Consider the following 21,089-nt stretch of genomic DNA (forward strand, 5'->3'; position numbering starts at 1 on the left):
TAGAAAGTTCACCAGTGCATCTGACCAAATCCATTATAGACAGAAACATTTGCAAATGAATAAGTTTTGGTTTCATAGTTTTTATATATATACTAATATTGCTATTAAAATGTACCTGAATGTACTATACAACCTGAAACTATTTTTTTTTTTTTTTTTACAAAAGCTCATTTTCTCATTTTAAAGCTTACCTGATTCTGAATGAGAAACGTCTTGAACAGCCTTGACAGGGTTAAAGGATAAAACATCATCATCAAAGCTGATCAAATCTCCTTCTGCAGAAGTAATATTTTGTGTTGGAGATGGTACAATACTGCTTGGCAAACACTCCCCTGGGGATCTAAAGGCATTTGATTGGGCAGCTATAGGGTGCTTGGGAACAGTACATGTTGGTTTCAGGGGAAGCATAGGAAGAGAAGGACTTTCAAAAGAGACTGATTTCTTGAGAACAAATGGCCTAGGAGCAGGAATGGGAACTTTTCTCTGTCCATCAGTATTGTCCAAAGTTGATCCGCTTCCTGAATTAAGGAGCCCATTGCTATTACTCTTTACAGTCATTAATGTTGGCTTCTTTGGCAATTCAGGCTTGGTTTTAATGTTGCTCCCAACTTCCTCAGACTGAAGGGGCTTCTCTTGGGAGGTGGCTTTTTGCCTGCTTTCTGTCCAAGACTCCCATTCTCCTGATGCTCTGTTAACTCCTGGCTTTGGTGCCACTACAGGCTTTTTTGCACTAATGATAGGTTTGGGGCCTAATGAGCGTGGAGATACTTCTGGTTTCTTGGTTATTCCTGAAGTTTCAATGTTCCCTTGCGTTTCAAATGATTTAATCCGTGATAATACATTACTTTGGTTGTTCTCTGTATCCATGCTGTCCATTACTATATGACTTTCCCTATGGCTACTGTCTAGTAGGAACATCAAAGGATTAGATAACTCATCATTTTCGGTCCTTGATGGGCTGGTTTGTTCCTGATTGTTTGTTTGATTGTCTTTAGCCACTGGTTTCAGATTGCCTTTTGATCTTGGTTTTGGCACAGGATGTACTCCAGCATTAGACTTTTCTTGAGATGTCTGGTCTTCTAAAATAACTAAGAGTTGTTCATTTATGGGAAGATTGTTGTTTATCAGAGATGATGAAGGTCTGGATGGCTTCTGAGAAATATGTAGAGCTGTAAAAAGCAATGTACATATACAATAGGTTTCACTGAAAGATTGCAACATCAAATAACACATTAGGCCAGTGGTACTCAAACTTTTCTTCACCATGGTATTTAAAATACCTTTTGTGGCCACGGACCATGGCCACAGACCACCAAGACTTAACATTTAAATCAGAACATTTCTTCAAGATTTCACAGACTTCCTGTGATGACATCAAGCCCCCCCAGGGGTCCATGGACCATAGTCTGAGAACCACTGCACTAGGCTAATCATTTTTAAAATAAGTATTGAATAGCATCATCCCGCAATCATAGAATCAGTCCAATTATCTGCAGAATATGAAATCAGTGCTAAAAGCAAATCAATTATAAAATTTCACCTAAGAACCTATAGAAATTGTATATTGTGTCCAAATATATTTTGAAAACATATGCAAAAATTATCTTTCAAACTTTGGTCAGTATCTACTAAAATAATTGTGCCATAAATTCCAATAAAATATGCTTCAGAAGTACTTTTACTTGACTTAGATAATTAATTAATTAAATCTCAGATAATTCATTCATAAGCTAGAATTTATTTAATTTGAGAAATGTTTTAATTAGATTATATTTTAACTAAGCCTATTTATGTTTATTTTTCACTACTATATTTTAACCAGATATGACTTTTAAATTGTCCGTGCATTAGAATTTACTTGCTGATAAACAGTTTGTGTAAATAAGATTTTTTTAAGTATTTTAGTCATTTCAATCATGATAATCAACTATGCATATGTAACACTGATGGATCGTTTCACTGGTGGAATACAAGATGCATTGTGAGTTCATTTTTTATTACAGTGTTCAGATATACACCTTCGGCACATAAATTTTGTTAATAAAAATTACTGTAGATTTCTTTTTACAAGAAAAATCTGTTTGCAAAATATGTTCTTTAGTTAAATATTTGTTCATTTCTTTAAGTAACTGGAAAATTATTTTCAGTTTGCAAGAAGTTTGGAATTTCAAGTTTGGATATTATGGGCAAGAAAGATCTTTTCCTCAAGGTGATATTTGATAATTTATTTTTTATACATTTTTAACTTCTGAAAAATATGTTTGAGTTATATTCCCCTAGATTTTCAATTACCCTGTACTTTTCAATTACCCAATATTCAATATCTAATTGTATGACTGTGCCCTGGTGGCATACATTACATGTTATTATATATACCAATGCCATCTTATTTCAGTTGTGTCAAGCCATATAAATAATAGCTGAAACCACAACATATGTTTTGCATAATATAGCTATCAAAATAAAAAAAAATCTATCCAATACAATCCTTTTAAACATCATCAAACTAAAATTAACAGGAACGTACCTGGAATATTTTTGCATTCAGAAAGAATGGACAGATTATTTTTCACATTTATTCCTGGCAAATTGCTGATTATCTCTTCTGGAAAGTCAGTCTGTGTTGAAGATGTAGTAGTACATCTAGAATTAGCAGCACAGGTAGCATTATTATTGCTGGCTGGGATGATTGGCACTTGGTTGATCTCTTTGATTACCTGCTCATATGAAGGTGGCTGAAAAATAAAAATACCAAATGTACACCACACTATTCGTGTTAACAATTCAGCATTTATAAATGTATGAAATCCTAGTCCATGTTCTAAATTCTTTTTTAATAGTAATTTTATTAAAAATTCCAGCTATGATAAAAAAACTAATACAAACTAAAAAATAAAAGAAAAAGAAAAAATAGAAGGTTCAAAACAGAAAAAGGAAATACAAATAGAAAAAATAAGAATATGACAAACAAAAAAGGAATATATAAAGAAATGACATCTCCCTTTATCACAAACATAAACAATTTTAGTTAACTTATTATCTTCTTTTAAATTATATTTGTTATTCCCATATCCCATCTATTATCTAAAAACAAACCCTTAAAACCTCACCATTTCAGTCCTGATCAGCTAATGTTCATTAAGAGTTACCAGCTATAACATAGCTACTTTAATCATGATTACATAAACCAAATTCATATTCCTTCCTTTTACTTTTAACAATCTTGATCTTTAGTCCCTTCAAATCATGCTCTAAAACTTTATTTCTTTTTTCTTCATTTTTTTTCTCCTGAAATTCTTCAAAGCCTTAAGAAGCATCTTTTGTAAATACAATATAAGAAAATTCTCCAGGTCACTCTCTTTGTTTGTTATGTATGTATCGCTATTAATTATTAAAGCATCCACTGATTTCTTTTGTATGTCCAGAGTAAAATCTTTTTTCATATCATTTTGTCATTTAGATCTTCAAATTCATCTTCATATCGGCCTCAGTCTTATCTGGTAAAACTTGTTCCTCTTCCTTAACATCTTTTAAATACAGTCTATCTGTAGAGTCAGATACTCTTAAAATTAACTTCTGGGTCTATTGTTCAAAAAAGTACCTTTAATATGTCCAATATTAAAATATTTTACTGCATCCTGTTTTAGTAAGTCAAATTTAAGCATTCTTCTCCTTTAATGGTAATCTTTAGTTCCTTTTGGTTCCCTTTAATGTCCAAGCATCAAAGTGCTATTGTATCATTATATATAAAAAAACAATTCAAAACCAAAGCATTTTCCCATGAGGACTCTTACAATTAATTCCAAAATCTTATTTCAAATTTATCTGGACCCTTGATCCCTTTGTAATCTTCTAAAATCAAAGTTTTACTTTTTCCATAAAAGTTTCACTCTTATGCTGTTTATTCCAGAAAAAAATTAAGGCCATAAACTTGTATTTAAAACTTATTTTGCTAAGGATTGATGGAAACTCAGTGTAATGGAACAAATGGGTGACCTCGAAGAAAGAGAAGAGATGCTGCTTAGGAACCAATCAAATAAAAGCCCAAGTCATTTTACGCTCAGAGGAAACTAAGGAAGGATCCACCCTAATGGAGGAAGCAGTTAAAAGTGAAGGATACAAGTTTTGTACTTTCAGATTCTATTAATGTAGCCTTGCAAAGCAGAGTTAGCTTATCTATTCATGTTTCCTGTTTGATTTATCCATGAGGGTTGATACTCACTGTACAATTTGTCAGTTCCTAATAACTGAAAAGCAGTTAACAAGCAATTTCCAAAACTGATTAATAAAAGAAGTATGTGAACTTAGTTTCTTTTGAAGGCACCAACTGTGGTTATGGCCATAATTTAGTCCAAAATTTATGTTGTTACATGTTTTGAATTTTGCCCCATTTTACAACCATTCTTGCCCACAGTTGTTAAGTGAATCACTGCAGTTGTTAAATTAGTACACAGCTGTTAAATGAATCTTGCTTTCTTATTGCCCTTGCTTGTCAGAAGGTTGCAAAAGTTGATCACATGACCCCAGAACATTGCAACCATCATAAATATGAAGCAGTTGCCAAACATCTGAATTTTGATCATGTGACCAGCGTGATGCTACAATGGCCATAAGTGTGAAAACGGCCAGAAGTCACTTTTTTCAGTGCTGTTGTAACTTTGAACAATTACTAAATGAATTATTCTAAATCAAGAACTACCTGTATTCCCTTGTTTCCCAGACCTCCAAACTGCAAGAGACTGCAGGCTTATAGTTGCCTCATGAGAAGCAATTGTCTGAAGAATTTATGGGCAATCTCAAATCCTTTCCTTTTTCAGAGAGGAATTTCAAAAGGAAGTCTACCTTCTGGCTTTTTATTATGTTGTGATCATCAGTTCTATTTTTTGCCTCTTCAGTTCGCCATTTCTTCCCCTGAACTCACTGTCCGTGTCCTAAATGCAGTTAACAATGAATTCTGATACTACAGTTATTTCACTATATTATAATGCTCAAACAAACATCAACTTGAACCAAGGAGGAAATCCTGTGCTTCCTCACCTCTGCTGGAACAAGTTCACTGGCTCTCCAAGGTGTCTGGCTATGAGTTGACTGGAACAGTAGCCCTTGCTGAGGGACACGGTTTCCACCTGGAAACCAGGAGGATGGTCCAAGTGGCTCAGCTGCAACTATTGTGATTTCAGGGCGTCTAGATGGGGAAAAAAGAATAAAACCAAATTCAGTAATTTATGGTTACACAATATTTGGAAAGTGATTGGGTTTTTCTAATTCAATTGCTGGGAAACACCTTTTTTCATTCTTCAATACATCGGTGTCCATAGATAAGTCCATTTACCACCTTATGTTTCTGTTGCCTATATCTAAGAGGCCAATCAAATCTCCAACATTCTTACAATTGGCAAGAATTCAATTTTTGAAGTTTTGAAATATGCACACAGATTTACTTTAACCATGGTTATCCAACCTTTTTGTTTGCCTGCACCACAATAAAGAATTATCTTGGGCTGCATATAAAATATGTAATATAGTTAATGTATATGAATCACAAACTTCATTTATTTTTCTATATTTTTATTACCTTGTGGAACTGTATTAGTAGATGTCCATGTCTATTTATGGCTCATGAGCTGCAGGTTGGGCATTCCTGATCTAAATAATCAGCCAATATAATTTTGGGTATTTAAGACATAAAATATTGTAGAGCCCACAAAAATTGATAGTATCCTGTATGTCCAATCTCAACAGACTTGATTTATCACTTTATGATAACAGCATTCATGCACATAACAAATCCTTTCACCCCAGCTATTTTTCCCAATATTTTGGAAAATGATAAAGTCACTTGTCTTCCATCAAGGCTATAATTGTTAATTTATTATACATTTTTAATATCAATATTCATTTTAACTGTATTTTTAGTTTAGGTTATATTATGCTTTTAATCACTAGATGTCATCTGATTGTTGAAGAATTAGCCAGAAAGAATAGAAATTAAATAAATAAAAGAACAAAGTACTTGAAATTATATGAGTTCTTCCCATCCCAAATCTCTTTTTCAGTTAATGCAGTCCAATGAATATGCCACAGGAGACAGGATCAATTTTAAAATACAATTTCCAAAGAAAATGTATTTAAATCTATGCAAAATATGTAATAAAAGATAACCGATGCCACATTTAGATACCCAATATCAACATTTCATTTATATGTCATAAGTCATCTCTTACACTTATTTTATGACTAGAATAATTATAAATGGAGGAGTGATTATTACCATACCTTCTTTCTCTTTGCTGTTCACTGTGATACGTTGTCCGAGAAGCTAATTTTAAAAAAAGATAAACAATTCATTTTTTACCACTGCTAACATAATATTTAAATTTGTATTTCCAAAAATTCTTCAGAAATTATTATTATCTATAGGTGATTATCAAAAGAATAATTAATTAAATTATTTAATACAAAACACATGATTAAAGTGTTTTTGAGTCCAGCATTTGATCAGCATCTTCTTATGGCTCTGAGATTAAGGAAGTTTCATTAGACATGCCTTATAGTTCATGAGACAATATATAGAGAATTCAAGATTAGTCCCACAATATTAAAAAGTAAGTATATATGCTTGATTTAACATTCACATATACCTGATCAAACTTCATTTTAGTACAAAGGCAAAAAGTACGCAAAACATCCACACAATCAATTAAACCATAAGAACTTTGGCTTAGCATTATTAAGTGAACCACTTCAGGTTTATAAATCAGAAATTACTTAGTGATCCATCATCATATATATTCATTATTACTACAAATGAGTTGAAGTGAATTTTCAACAACCATGGTTAAATGACTTAGCACGCTATATGAACCCAAAAAATTATGTGACGGATTCTGTCAATTTGTCCTACTTTCCCGAGACCCCCATTTCAGGGTCTGTGCTTTCAAATGAGAAGGGAAAAGTGGACTGGCATTTCCAGTAAGTGACACCATCATTCCAACCATAACCTCAGTAAGATTCATGCAATATTACTACTAATAAAAAAATAATGCTTATGTTAGGTAGTTATATTAGAACACATTTCATTATGTAAAATGACTTAACTATAGATTTTCTCATTATGTATCTTATTAAAATAACTGAAATTTTATTTGAATGAAATCATTTGCATTTATCATATATAATTAAAATAACAAACTAAAAAGAATAGTCTCCAGATAACATGATTTAGCAGAATATCTTGTCTGATTATGCAGCAGCAAATTATTCTAATTACACCATTTCAAATTCATAGCAGCAAAGCACCAGGTGGGGAAGTGAGAAAAGACATACCTCTTCTACGGGGCATATTTGAGGTGCACTATTCATGAGTGCTAAAGAAGAAAAAGAAGGGTTACAGAAGAAGATAAAGAAAGAGAAAAAAGAACAAACCAGGTGAATAGTAAAGATGCATTAGACTGTCTTTGTTAGTCAGATAAGGGTATCATAGTATTATTTCCCTCACAAAATGAACTCTGGCAATGTTTGAATGCCAGTTTTAAAATTCAAATTTGGCTTAAAAAAATAACCAGCAGCTTTGTACTGTATCTATTTAAACAGCAGATTTAAACAATTTATTTTGAAGTTGTTGGTACATTTTTTTCCTGGCTATTCAACACTCATGTACAGGTAGTCCTCAACTTATGACCACAATTGAGCCCAAAATTTCTGTTGCTAAGTGAAACATTTGTTAAGTGAGTTTTGCTCCATTTTACAACTTTTCTTGCAATATTGTTAAATGAATCACTGCAGTTGGTAAATTTGTAACATGACTGTTAAGTGAAACTGGCTTTCCTATTGCTTGTCAGATGGTTGCAAAAGGGTATCACGTGATCCTGGACACTGCAACCATCATAAATATGAGTTAGCTGCCAAATATCTGAATTTTGATCACGTGACCACAAGGATGCTGCAATGGTTGTAAGTGTGAAAAACAGTCACGTCACTTTTTTCAATGATGTTGTAACTTTGAACAGTCACTAAATGAACTGTTGTAAGTATATTAATAGGAGTTAGTAGTATTATTAAAAATTTCACTGTTCTACAATGACAAAATGTTGTTTTCTCTTAGTAAACATCAGTTTTGCAACAGATGTTCATGTTTCCTTATTGCTGACTTTTTCTGGGAACAATGCATATTCCTTTTATACTCTCCTTCAGTGTCGGAGGACAGGCTACCTGCAAAATACCAGCACCTATAGCCCAGCAATGTGTGGCTATAAAAGCTGAGCAGACAGATAGCTGGGTATGGTGGTTTTGGTGTGAGGGTGAGACAGAAGGTGGTTTGTCCTCATTTGGGAAACTAAAATAGCCTGAAGCAGCCTAAGGCAAATATAAGAGTTACTGTTCTTCGGAAGGAGGACTTACAAAGAAAAGTCATGAAGGAACAGAACTTGTAGTAAAATAGGGGAAGAATGGTATAGTAAACTGATTACTAGCCCTTGAGTACTTATAGGTGTGTTGCCTAGAGGCCAGGTGAGGTTATGTTGTCCCTCTGGGGTTTTGGACATTCAGATAAACAGATTTATTTTTGAGAAACAGAATCTCTCTCTTGTTTTTATCATAATCTATCACTATTTTTAAAAGATAAAGGCTCATTATGCTTCATATAAATCTGCACATAATCAAACTTTACTGAGAAAACTTTCAGTCAAGATCCATGCATAAATACCGTATATGCCGGCGTATTAGGCGACCCGGCGTATAAGACGACCCCCGTCTTTATCGCCAAGCCGCAGTCCTAGAACGTCGTCTTAATCGCCGGAAACTACCAGTATTTCCGGCGTATAAGACGACTTGGCGTATAAGACGACCCCCGTCTTTGGCGCCGAGTTTAGCGCTTTCGGAAGTCGTCTTATACGCCGGCATATACAGTAAATATAATTTCTGCTTGTAAACAAATTCTTTTCCATTTTAGTCATTTGGTCTCAACTGAAATTGCTATTTCTTCAGTTTAAAAGGCTTTCTAGCAGTGAGATAAGCATTAGATTGTTATGCTAGGTGTAGGGAGACTCAACTTCAGATTTTGTTCAGCCTTAGAGACATTAAGTCCCTCAATATCTCTTAGTGTAATTTATCTAATCTGATGATACATTTTCCCTCAGGGACATGGAATTATACTTACTGAAACCTAATAAATGCCAAACCATTTCTTTTACATACATACAAACAGTGTCCAACTTAAAGGCAACTCCTAGATACAAATGGGCTGCCTATTACTAAAACTTTTCTCCTTGAGTTGATAGAGCTCTGAAGCTGTGTAATGATTTCAGATATCCCCGAAGCCACACTATTTTAATATACTGAGTTTCCCTGAAAATAAGACCCGGTCTTATATTTTATTTGCCTCCAAAAGAGTATTAAGTCTTATTTTCAGGGGATCTTATTTCTTTTAGTCTCGCCTTGCGTCAGCAGCACCAACAGCCCCATCCAGCAGGAGTCCGCATGGCTACCGCTGGCCCACTTCTTCTGTGGCAGTTCACTGCTACTCACACAAGTCACCCCAGCCTCCATTTCACGGGCAGAGGCCTTTCCTGAAGCTGAGAATGGAGCCAGGGGCTGATGTGCATGTTGTCCACAGCCTGTTTTGCCGGCAGAGTCTTTGAGGAAAGGCCTCTGCAGCCAAGAATGGAGGCCAGGAGGGGGCGACATGTCTGTCACCCCAGGGCTCCATTCTTGGCTGCAGAGGCCTTTCCTGAAGGCTTCTGCCAGTGAAACGGAGGCCGGGGGCAACACACGGAAACGGCAGCAAATGGCCACAGAAGGAGTGGGCTGATGGAGGCCAGGTGGGCTCCTGCTGGATGGGGTTGCTAGTGCCACCGCAGTGAGGTGAGGTAGGTGTCGGGGAGTGGGACATCTGGCTGTGAGGGCCCTGCAGGGCGTATGGGGCAGCTCCAGTCCTCCCCCACCTCACCTCGTGGCAGCAGCACCATGAACAACCAGACGGAATGGGTGGGCAGCCAGCTGCACAGGGTCTTAACTAGGGCTTATTTTGAAGGTAGGGCTTATATTAGATGTACGCGTAAAAATCAAGCTCGGATTTGTTTTCAAGATAGGTCTTATTCTCGGGGAAACATGGTACAGCATGTTTTCAACAGTTCCAGAAAACACTGCACAGCTTCAGTACTTCATCAGCTCAGAGAAGGAATTCAATCTGTCAGTTTTAGTAATAGGCAGTTCATTTGCAGTAATACGCAGTCCAACCTAAAGACAAATTCAGGTTAAAGACAATTAGGGAACAAAACTTCCTAAACCAGAGACTGTACTTTTCCCCCATCAACCTTCTCTATTCACTTTTCCAAACAAAACTATTGTAAGCATGTATACAGTAATTGTGTGCATCCTTTTGTAAAAGCTACCAGCTATTCATAATATTCCAGAGTGGCACAGAGTCATTTTGTAGGGGAGATAGGCGGCATAAAAATTTAGTAAATAATAAATAAAATATCCCTGTATGCATGCTTGTGTGCATGTAAGTTGTACATACTTATATATAACAACTTTCAGTAAAATTGCTGCATAAGCACTCACCAGTATGTCACATACTGTCTGAACTACTACATTCTGGGAAGAGGTAATAATATTTGAGATCATCTCATGAAATGTTGTCGTTATTAAAGATTTCAGTGGAAATAATTGTGTAAATTTGTGTATAGAGATAAAGTGAGCAAACAAGAAAATGCTTGTTTATAGATAAATTACCTATAAAGGAAAACATTCCTTCTATTCTAAACAAAAAGAAACAAATATACAGAGAGGGATACAACCAATTTCAATATGTGCACAAATGTTCATCTGTACACATGCTCACACAATCAGTGTGTTCAATGGGACTAAACAGGACAAATGTATAAAAAGGGGAAAGAGATGGGAAAACTTACAGTGCTATCACTGATAACAAAATCACAAACTTCTGTGCACTCTAGAAAAGAGTTTTACACTTCCAATGTATGTAATTGTTTTTGCTGAAATATTATTCCAATTAAGGGAAAACTTGAAAAAGAGACAAACTTAATTAATAGAGACAAACATTTTTAGGACAACTATTAATGTCATTAATAGTTGTCCTAAAAATATCTTCTGAAAAAAACTCTAATCTTGGGAAACTTTGGTTCTTTTCTTTAGAACTCTCAAAAAGCTGGGAAAAGTTACTTTGATTGGAAAATTGGAAAATGGTTACAGGAAACATGGAAAGTAGCTTAGTAAAATTGTATTTATATATATGACAATTCCATACAAGCAGTAATGTTATTTGAAGTAAAAAAATATGAGAATTTGACAAAAATGCTTAAGGGTAAAGGGATGAAAAGGAAGTGAAACAATATTAGTTTATCAGACTCAATTTAGTCTGCCACGTATTTATATTATCTAGAACATTATAATTTATCATTAAGCTTGAATTAATATAGTCATACTTCTTCATATAGTATATTTTTCCATTGTTACAATGCAAATAATAGTATGAAAGTTGGCCTTGTCAGAGAATCAGTGACTTCTGAGCCATCAACCATTCCATGTTGCTAAGATCCTAATCCTTAATAGTTTTCAGATACCAGATCAGCATGTCACATCATTCAAGTGGCTTGGGATAGATATGTGGTTGTGCTCCCTTAGAAAGAGCTAGTGCATAATTTGTGGGTCCTCCAGGACTCTCAGCTGCTGTTGGAATACCGATGAAACCTGTACTCAGGGTAGCCTTTATCTAGCTGCAGCTATCCTGTCAGGTGCTACTCTGTCTGGAGCCAGAAGTACAGGCAACAGTCGCTCATGCCATCATTTCACTGTTGGAATACTATTATACATTCTACATGGGACTGCCCTTGAAGAGCATCCCGAAACTACAACTAGTGCAAATTGTGGCTATGCACACGCTAAAGAGATTATAAGCATAGTTCTAAAGCACCAATTATTGTAGGAGATATACTGGATGCCATTCTGTTTCTGGTTACAGTTCAAGGTGCTACTTATCACTTTTAAGCTCCTCATGGCAGGAATCCTGGTTATCTGTTGGATGATAGAACCAATCCATCGAACCAAAGCATTTGTGCAGAGATCATTTGCTGAGAGGTCCAACCCATATGAAATATAACTGGAAGACACTCAGAAGCAGGCATTTTCTGCAGGGCTCTGTTGAGTAGAACGGGGTTATTCTGTCCCAGCCACGTACATCCTTGTTACTTCACAAAGACAACCCCTCTTTTAACAGTAGACTGGAAAATAAACCCTTTTTATTTGAGTTACAGACCTGATAATTGTCCCAGAAAAACAAAACCAACAGAACACTTTTCCAACGGAGCAAAACGGAGCACAAGTCAAACAGGAAATAACTCACAGGCAAAATAAACAGACCAGATCTCTTGACACCGAAGTTCTTTGCAAATGGTTGCCTCCAGCAACCAGCCCTGCCCACACATTCCCTTTTTTGTTACGCAGCCCCCAAGGCGTGGCTTCTCACTGCTTTCTCCTCCTTCCCTGGAATCGCCCCATTGCCTCCCTCTGTCCTACTCATGTGGCCTATCTACGTTTATGAGCGTCTCTGAGGTCTTCCAGCTGTGCTTCCTCTGAATCCAATTCAACTTCCCAGCACAGCTGGCTCTCAGCTTGATCACGAGTGGAAGGACCAGTCTCTTCATTAGTTTGTAAATCCTACAGCTCATCAGAACCTCCCTCCGACTCTGATGGCTTTCCAGGCCCCTCCTCCTCCTCCTCCTCCTTCTGATTCCCCAGACTCAACTACTGGGATCACAGGCTGGCACGGAATCATAACAAGGGTCTCCAACCAGGCAACATGTGAAACCACACACACACTCTGGTCCATTGAGAAACCGCCCTCTATGGAACCAGTCCCTGGCATCCAAAAGTTTGGGGTCTAGTGGAGTAGAACACTATATCATAATATATAGAATTTGTGCCTGGATCTTCACAATCCTGGGGTAAGGGACAATTGTGCCTGTGGTGAACAATGGTGGCACTATTAATAAGGTATACTTCTTGATTATAATATGGAATTTTTATTATTGTTATGATTATCAATTAATATTTATGTATTTGCTGTTGCTATTATATAAGCTGTTGCTTTATAAACTTATATTTATTCATTTGCTGATAATATAAGCTGTTGATATTGTAAGCTGCTTAGATTTGTACTGATTGCTATGACATAAAACCGCCAAAAATAAACAAATCTTTCAGCTATTCAAATAACTCTAAGATCAAACAAATGCTAATAATATCCCCCTGTGCTGTATCAAAGTATAATTTACAATCACTAAATATAATGACATAGTTTCAAGTTCACCTAAAAAAGAAATAGAGTATTAGTTTGTCATTTATTAGACAGAAGAAGCAAGAACCAGATTCTTTTCCTCTAGATTCTGGATTAGTACTTCTTCTATAAGCTTGCTTTTAATTCTGGTTCAGAATTAACAATAAACCATAATTTAGCATTACAATTACAAGCCATAGCAAGTTTTACAACAATCATTTTTTCTTCCTTTACAAAGAGAATTTTTGAAAAAGTTTGTTAACTATAAATTTCCTCATCATCCAAATTCAAAGAAATGATAGCCAATTTCATATTTTAATTTATGATACTGACATGTTCAACCAATTATTGAGCCATGGGGGTGCAATGGTCAGAAGGCAGTACTGCAGGCTACTTCTGATGACTGCCGCTGCCTGCAGTTTGGCAATTCGCTTCTCACTGACTCAAAGTTGACTCAGCCTTCCATCCTTCTGAGGTCGGTAAAATGAGGACCCAGATTGTTGGGGGCAATATGCTGACTCCGTAAACTGCTTAGAGAGGGCTGTAAAGCAATGTGAAGTAGTATATACGTCTAAGTGCTATTACTATTGTTCAGATTATTTAGAGAATATAAATCAAACACTACCGTGTTTCCCTGAATATGACAGGGTCTTTTTTTTTGCCTCCAAAAGAGGCACCAAGTCTTATTTTGGGGGGATGTCTTACTCTCCTATGGCACCGACAGCCCCACCTAGCAAGTCCACTTCTTCTGGAGCTGAAGGAGCAGCTTCATTCTGCAGCTGCATTTTGGCCTGTATTTTGCAGTCAGGCCTTTCTGGAAGGCCTATGCAGCCGAGTACCTAGGCTGCAGAGGTCTTCCAGAACCGAGCTATGGATTGAATTCCTAGCTCGGTTCTTGGCTGCACAGGCCTTCTGGAAAGGTCTGTGACTGAGAAATGCAGGCCTGGCTGCAGAAGATGCCACAGAAGAAGTGGGCCAGCGAGGAGAGGCCTGGCTGCAAGGTAAGTGGGTGTGGGGGCCATGGGGCAGATTCACCCCCCTATCTCCGCCCTAGTTTGATTTTTAATTGTGTGCCTCGCCCCAAAACTAGGGCTTATTTTGGGGGTAGGGCTTATATTAGGTCTACCCTCAAAAATCAAGCTAGGGCTTATTTTCGGGGTAGGCTTTACTTTGGGGGAAATACAGTATAAAGTGCAGATAATATAAAACAGAATTTCTGATATTTTTCTCCCAAACTTGCTGGAGAAAAGAAATGAGAAATACAAGTTCAAGCATCTTCTTGTTTCATAAAATGACTAAATAACAAGCACTGCAATCCAGTTCAGGTTTTTATACTAAAAATGAGAATGAAATATAAGCAAAGAAATACATATAAAGTACTCTACCTTATCAACACTTTTTTCTTTAAACAAGTTTGTTCAGTGGGAAGGGCAACAACTGATCTGAATAATTTAACTCATTTATTTTTATCAAAATATGTTGCATGCAACTTACATAATTTTAATAAATTATCATGAATTCCATTTAAAAGAACTCAAAAAGAAACAAATGTATCTGTTAAACTAAAGAATTAGGTCATGTATAATGATGATAGTCAATCCTAAAAATTGAATTATATATGACAGACAGATCAGGGAAGAAACACAATATATCTGCAATGGTTAATCAACTTACAAATAACATTAAAAGCACCTGCAGTCTGTTTAATGAAAATGTTAAATGTTCATCTCTTAGGCATTCATCAGGTGGATATAATAGACCAAAAATCTACTTACTTCTCTTGATTGCTGCTTTAATAGATGACAAGGGACCTTGGCTTAAAAAATGAAAAACAGAACAAAAATATAATTTACACATTATACAAAAATATAGATCATTCGATAGAGAATTATTCAAAAACATTGTTTATGATAGTCCTCGACTTAAAACCACTTTTAATGACCATTCAAAATTACAACAGCATTTTAAAAAATAAGTTATGACTCTTTTTCACACTTAGGACTGTTGTAGCATTCCTGTGGTCATGTGAACAAAATTGAGATGCCTGGCAACTGGCATGTGTTTATGAATGTCCCAGGGTCATGTGATCACCTTTTGTGACCTTCTGAAAAGCAAAGTCAATGGGGAAGCCATATTCACTTAATAACTGTATTTCTAACTAAACAATTGCAGTCATTCACTTAACAACTATGACAAGAAAGGTCATTAAAATAGGGCAAATTTCACTTAACAACTCCTTGCTTAGCAATGAAAATTTTGGGCTTGAGGACTACTTATAGTCATTATTGCAAATGAGCAGATTTTCAGAAAAATGGTAAAATTTTCCTTCTTCATTGACTGACTGAAACCAATTACGGAAAGGAGAGCTATAGGGATTGTTACATGTCTACAAGAAAACATTCAGTTGTTTACCAATTTATCAGTTATTTCAGGATATTGGCATTTGGATACTGACAATAGTTTCTATGCACCAAAATACAGAAATATGGGCAGAAGTGCTGCTTTTAGTACTAACTCTGCACTAAGTTGATATATACTGTATGAAGCTGTAGTATGGGTTTGACTGGTTATGCTTTACTGTTGTGAGAACTCAGTCTTCATGTTTGATGGCTAATCCAATTTAATATAAACCTGCTTAAGTCAACCACAATTTAGTATGCTAGCTGAACTCATTCATTTTGTCCTTTATTATATTATCCCTGAAATGAATAGATAAATATTTATGCAGGCATATACTTTAGGTTTTTTATTTCTTTTCTTTTGTTTTACCTGGGATAAATATATATTGGTAAAATATATTATTTTACTATATTTGAGATATAGTCCAAAATCCAGAAACCAATTTAGGACAACGAGAATCATCACATACAGGCAAATTCTGATTCTCCAAATCAGTTATTTCCAGCAGCCTAGATATATAGGTCAAGATTATGAATAAAAAGGAGGAATGTATAGTTCAATTATTTGACCACAGATAAAGCATGTTTGATATTTCTAGTAACTCTTAAAAAGACTTTTTGATGAACTATGATTGAAAGAATGATTTCTGGATTGTGTTTAGATAAAGTTTGGCTATGAGGATAGGATTTTTTTAAGTTGTAACATTAAAATAGGTAGAAAAGTTACTATATTAACTTATGTTGGTGTGATGAAGGTTGAAAACCACTTTTTATTATTGTCTTTGTTGCCTTTTTCTTTTTGTTTTCTCTTTTTTTTCTTTTTCTGCACTTCCTGAGCTTTTTTATCTTCTAGCTTAGTTTGCATTAATTTTAACTATGTTTATTAAAAACTTCAATAAAATTACTAACTAAAAACCAGAATCCTTTATATGATTACTCATTTAACCCTTCCAGGGACTGGTAACTAGAGAAAGTAATTCTATATGAAAGTAATATGATCTATTTTATCTTCTATTGCAGTGGTGGCGAACCTATGGCACGCATGCCAGAGGTGGCACTCAGAGCCCTCTCTGTGGGCACGCGCGCCATGCCCCAGAGATGGCAACCGTCCCTCTTCAACCAGCCGCCCGCTAACTCGCTGAAGTCCCACATGGCTGGATGTATCCCAGCACCCATGCACTCGCTGGCCTCTGTGTGCAGGGGCCGATGGTGTCAGGCAGCAGCCGTCCCGGCCCCTGCCTCACCTTGCCCTGTGACAATGGCACCCCCGCCCTGCCTCACCTTGCCTCGCCTCTCCCTGCAGGACGAGCCTTCTTCCCACCGCCCCACCTGCCAGAGACCCCCTGGATCTCCCCCAACCCTGTCCGGCTCCCACAGGCGTCCCTCCCCACAAGCAACATTGAGGTGATCACGCCCACCTTGGCCACACCCAACCAATCTGCCATGACCACCACAGCCATGCCCATCCAGTGGGCCACGCCCACCTGGCACCTGGCGATAAATAAGTGGGTTTTGGGTTGCAGTTTGGGCACTTGGTCTCTAAAAGGTTCACCATCACTGTTCTATTGTTTTAATCTGTATAGCTTTATTTTGATCAACTGCATGCTGAGCTTTAGCAAAAAATAAAAATAAAAAACAAAAGGCAACCCTAGAAAAGTATATACAATAAAACAGCTAATATTTAGTTTCTCTGGTTACTATTAAAGCAATAAATTGCACATAGTTTTTGCAAAATATCTATGAAGCGTTATTTCAAAAATTTCTGGGCAGTACCAACAGGATGTTAATATTTGGTTGCTGAAGTCCACATAATACAATGTTAACTGACATATTATGATTCTCTTTCCCTCTTATATTTTTATCCTGAAATATATTTCACATTAACTTGAAAATTCTTCAACTAAATTGATCTATATAATTTTATTGTGCTTCGGTAATGAAGTCTAACTGAAAACAGATTAATGCATATACTATGAGGGACAATAATACAGGAGGAAAAAAGCCTGTTTAACAGGTTATACATTACCCAAGAATGAGAGGCAATAGGTCTAGAAGTTGTAGTAGAACATTTATTTTTACTTTTTATTTCCTATTTTCCTATTCAATGCATCATATCACTTCAGCAACCCTTCTGATCCTTTCAAGTCATCAAGAGAAGAAAAGAGAGGCAACCATTCTCACTTTACAGCTTCTAATCCTTTTTTAAAATCTGAGCTGACTTGATCAGCAACTCCAGAAGTGAAGGCAAACAACAGAGTGTCCCTTGTGAATTAGGTGTGTTTTCTACTATAATTTTGAAGATGCCTGCTCTGAGTAGGAACAAATAACCTCTTCTCTTTTTAAGCAGAAATACAGAAAACTGAGAATATTTTTGTAGACATTTCTAAAGTGGGAAAAATAATTTTTTTGTAAGACATTATAAAATCTACCAAATGTGATAGAGTTCGTTTCTAAAAAAATGCTTACAAAAGGACCTTTAATTTTTTTGTCACCTATTGTCAACAACAACATCATATGCTCATCACTGTTTTAATTCTCTTAAGTTCTTAATTCCCAAGCACAAAGAAGAAGAAAAATTCACTTCATGAAAACATCTGCAATTGTTCTTATAATAACAGAGGAGGTTAAAAATCCCTATGATTCTGTTATCTCACATAAGAGTGAATCACTGACTTGTTTTCTGGATCTTCATCTATTCCTCATTTGAAACTATGAGAATATTAATGATGAATTATCCTTCATAAAATTAGTTTTGTTCTTAAATACTAGCTCTCCCAGATGGGCAAATTAGTTTGGGGTTTCAACATAAAATAAGGCACAACACTCTATATTTCAACATTGTACAGTATAGCAATGTGATAGAAACATTAAATTAAATCATTATGGGTTCCAATACAACAAAAGTGAAAATAGGATAGCAACACATTTATTGTTGAAGCATTAATGCTATAAAACAAATGTGTTTGGAAATAAGCTTTGTGGATCAGAATCTAAACAATTTTAAAACTTCCACACTTTTAAGTTTTTAAGATCCAGAAAATCCATTCCAGCAATTCTTCCATATTTTATACTAGATTATTTTCAGATAAAATCTTTATAAAAGGAAGAATCTCTTCTACAAAAACATTATTTTTCTGTTCAGTAACAGCTTGTTCCAAATTCTCCGTGACTCAATTGAGTTACACCCTTTATACATTTTGAAGTACAAACTTGTAAGAGTGGCCATTTATGAATATGCAATGTGCAGACGTTCTAAATTAGTGTGATACAACCACACCTCTTTTAAACTTGTTTTTCCAAATGCAATAGTATAGTGTGCAGAGCTATAGTAACAAAATGTTTAATGTTGTTATCCTGTCTCTAATTACATTTCTACTACATTACATTGAAGAAAATAATACTTGTTATATCCTAACATAAAACTCTTACATCCTAACCCATGATTCACTCACGAAATGCAATCACATTTTTAAGTGCTGACCAATATTTACCTTCATTTGTACATATTTTTATTTTATTTATTTGTATCCCATCTTTATTACTTTTTAATAAACAACTCAAGGCAGCAAACATATCTAATATTCCCTAACCCTAACCTGTTTCGTATTTTCCCACAACAACAATCCTGTGAAGTAGGTTGGGCTAAGAGAGAGTGACTGAACCAAAGTCAGCCCCAGTATGTAGAGGCTAATATTTAAGGCATCCAGAAACCTTTTAGACTAAAATAATGCTACATTTAACAGGAGCATCCATTGGGAAAGGGGGAATTATGACAATTCCCATTATCCTTTAAAACAGGGCTTTTCAACCAGTGGTAGGGGTACCACCTATGGTACAATGGCACCTGGCAGGTGGTACGCAATCATCCTAGAAAAGTGGTAGCAGGGGAGGGGAACGAGCTGAACCGGTGGCAGCATCGCACAAGCCTGAGAGAGAGACGGCTGGAGCTGCAGGGTTCTCAGGGCTCAGCGGAAGCGTCAGGATCAGTGCCGCTTTCCAGCTGATCGGCGCTTCTTCGGGGCTGTCAGGGCTCAGTGGAAGCACCAGGATCAGAGCCAGGCTCCAGCTGGAGCTCAACGCTGATCCTGGTGCTTCTGCTGAGCCCTGAAGAAGCACCAATCAGCTGGAAAGCAGCACTGATCCTGGCGCTTCTGCTCAGCCAAGAAGCGCCAATCAGCTGGAATGTTGCAGCATCTCCAAGATCTTGTGATTTACATTCAGATGCTTGGCAACCAATTCATATTTATGATGGTCACAGTGTCCCAGGGTCATGTGAAGTGACCAAAACCTGCTGCAACCACCCAGCAGACGGGGGGAATAAAAACCAAACACCCCCCCCAACCCACCCCCACTGCCAATCCTCAACAGAAATTCTCACAACAATGAAAACCTCAGACAGGAGGAAGAGCGCCGCCGGGCAGGCAGGCAGGTGTCTTGATTGGCTGTGGCTGGGGGGGGGCACTTTTTTCAGTGACATTGTAACTTCAAACAGTCACTAAGCGAACTGTTGGAAGTCAAGGACTACCTGTACTTTATCACTTTTTTCCTTTTTTTGGGGGGGGGTCATCAAGTTTTTGACACCTTGCTAGGCGACTGGTGGTACTCGGATGTTGCCATATCCTAAAAGTGGTACAGTGGGTGAAAAGGTTGAAAAGCCCTGCTTTAAAACACTTAAAATCTATGTCAAGAAATGGGTCTTCAAACTCTCCTGCAACCTACTCCAAAAAGGCTGGACTATTTGTCTTACTCCCAATATTCTAACTCATTGAACATGTATATAGCTTTCAGGCTGTAGAAACCATTTTTAAGGGTGTGTCAAGCCCTATCAGAAACATTATCCAAACCTATTTTCAAGAGCTTTACAACACTCCAGAAGACAGGCTTCAGGTACAGAAGGATCTGGACAGACTTGAACACTGGGCACTAACTAACAAAATGAAATTCAATGGTGAAAAAAGCAAGGTTCTACATTTAGGCAAGAAAAACCAAATGCACAAGTACAGCATAGGTGGCACCATGCTCAATAGTAGTAACTGTGAGAGGGACCTCGGAGTCCTAGTAGACAATCAGTTAAATATGAGCCAGCAGTGTGCGGCAGCTGCCAAAAAGGCCAACACAGTACTAGGCTGCATTAACAGAGGGATAGAATCAAGATCACGCGAAGTATTAATACCACTCTTCAATGCCTTGGTAAGGCCACACTTGGAATACTGCATCCAGTTTTGGTCACCACGATGTAAAAAAGATGTTGAGACTCTAGAAAGAGTACAGAGAAGAGCAACAAAGATGATTAGGGGACTGGAGGCTAAAACATATAAGGAACGGTTGCGAGAATTGGGTATGTCTAGTTTAACGAAGAGAAGGACAAGGGGGGACATGATAGCAGTATTCCA

The 21,089-nt window shown here is 36.6% G+C and overlaps 1 protein-coding gene across 3 annotated transcripts in view; it reads right to left on the bottom strand.

Moving 5' to 3' along the window:
- SH3D19 (SH3 domain containing 19) overlaps positions 1-21,089 on the bottom strand; it is a 66,775-nt gene that overhangs the window by 24,672 nt on the left and 21,014 nt on the right. For 2 of the 3 annotated variants that reach the window (XM_039346419.1, XM_039346418.1), the window contains exons 3-8: positions 15,073-15,113; positions 7,327-7,367; positions 6,277-6,319; positions 5,038-5,185; positions 2,528-2,735; positions 192-1,169 (exon numbers count right to left, since the gene is read on the bottom strand). In XM_039346419.1, coding sequence (XP_039202353.1) covers positions 192-1,169; positions 2,528-2,735; positions 5,038-5,185; positions 6,277-6,319; positions 7,327-7,342 — 1,393 coding nt within the window. In that variant the 5' untranslated portion in view covers positions 7,343-7,367; positions 15,073-15,113. The remainder of the gene's footprint in view (positions 1-191; positions 1,170-2,527; positions 2,736-5,037; positions 5,186-6,276; positions 6,320-7,326; positions 7,368-15,072; positions 15,114-21,089) is intronic. The other variant, XM_039346417.1, reaches the window with a different exon arrangement.

The sequence above is a fragment of the Crotalus tigris genome, unplaced genomic scaffold (assembly GCF_016545835.1).
Source record: "Crotalus tigris isolate CLP2741 ecotype Arizona unplaced genomic scaffold, ASM1654583v1 scf7180000017994.786943, whole genome shotgun sequence".
Classification (NCBI taxonomy): Eukaryota; Metazoa; Chordata; class Lepidosauria; order Squamata; family Viperidae; genus Crotalus; species Crotalus tigris.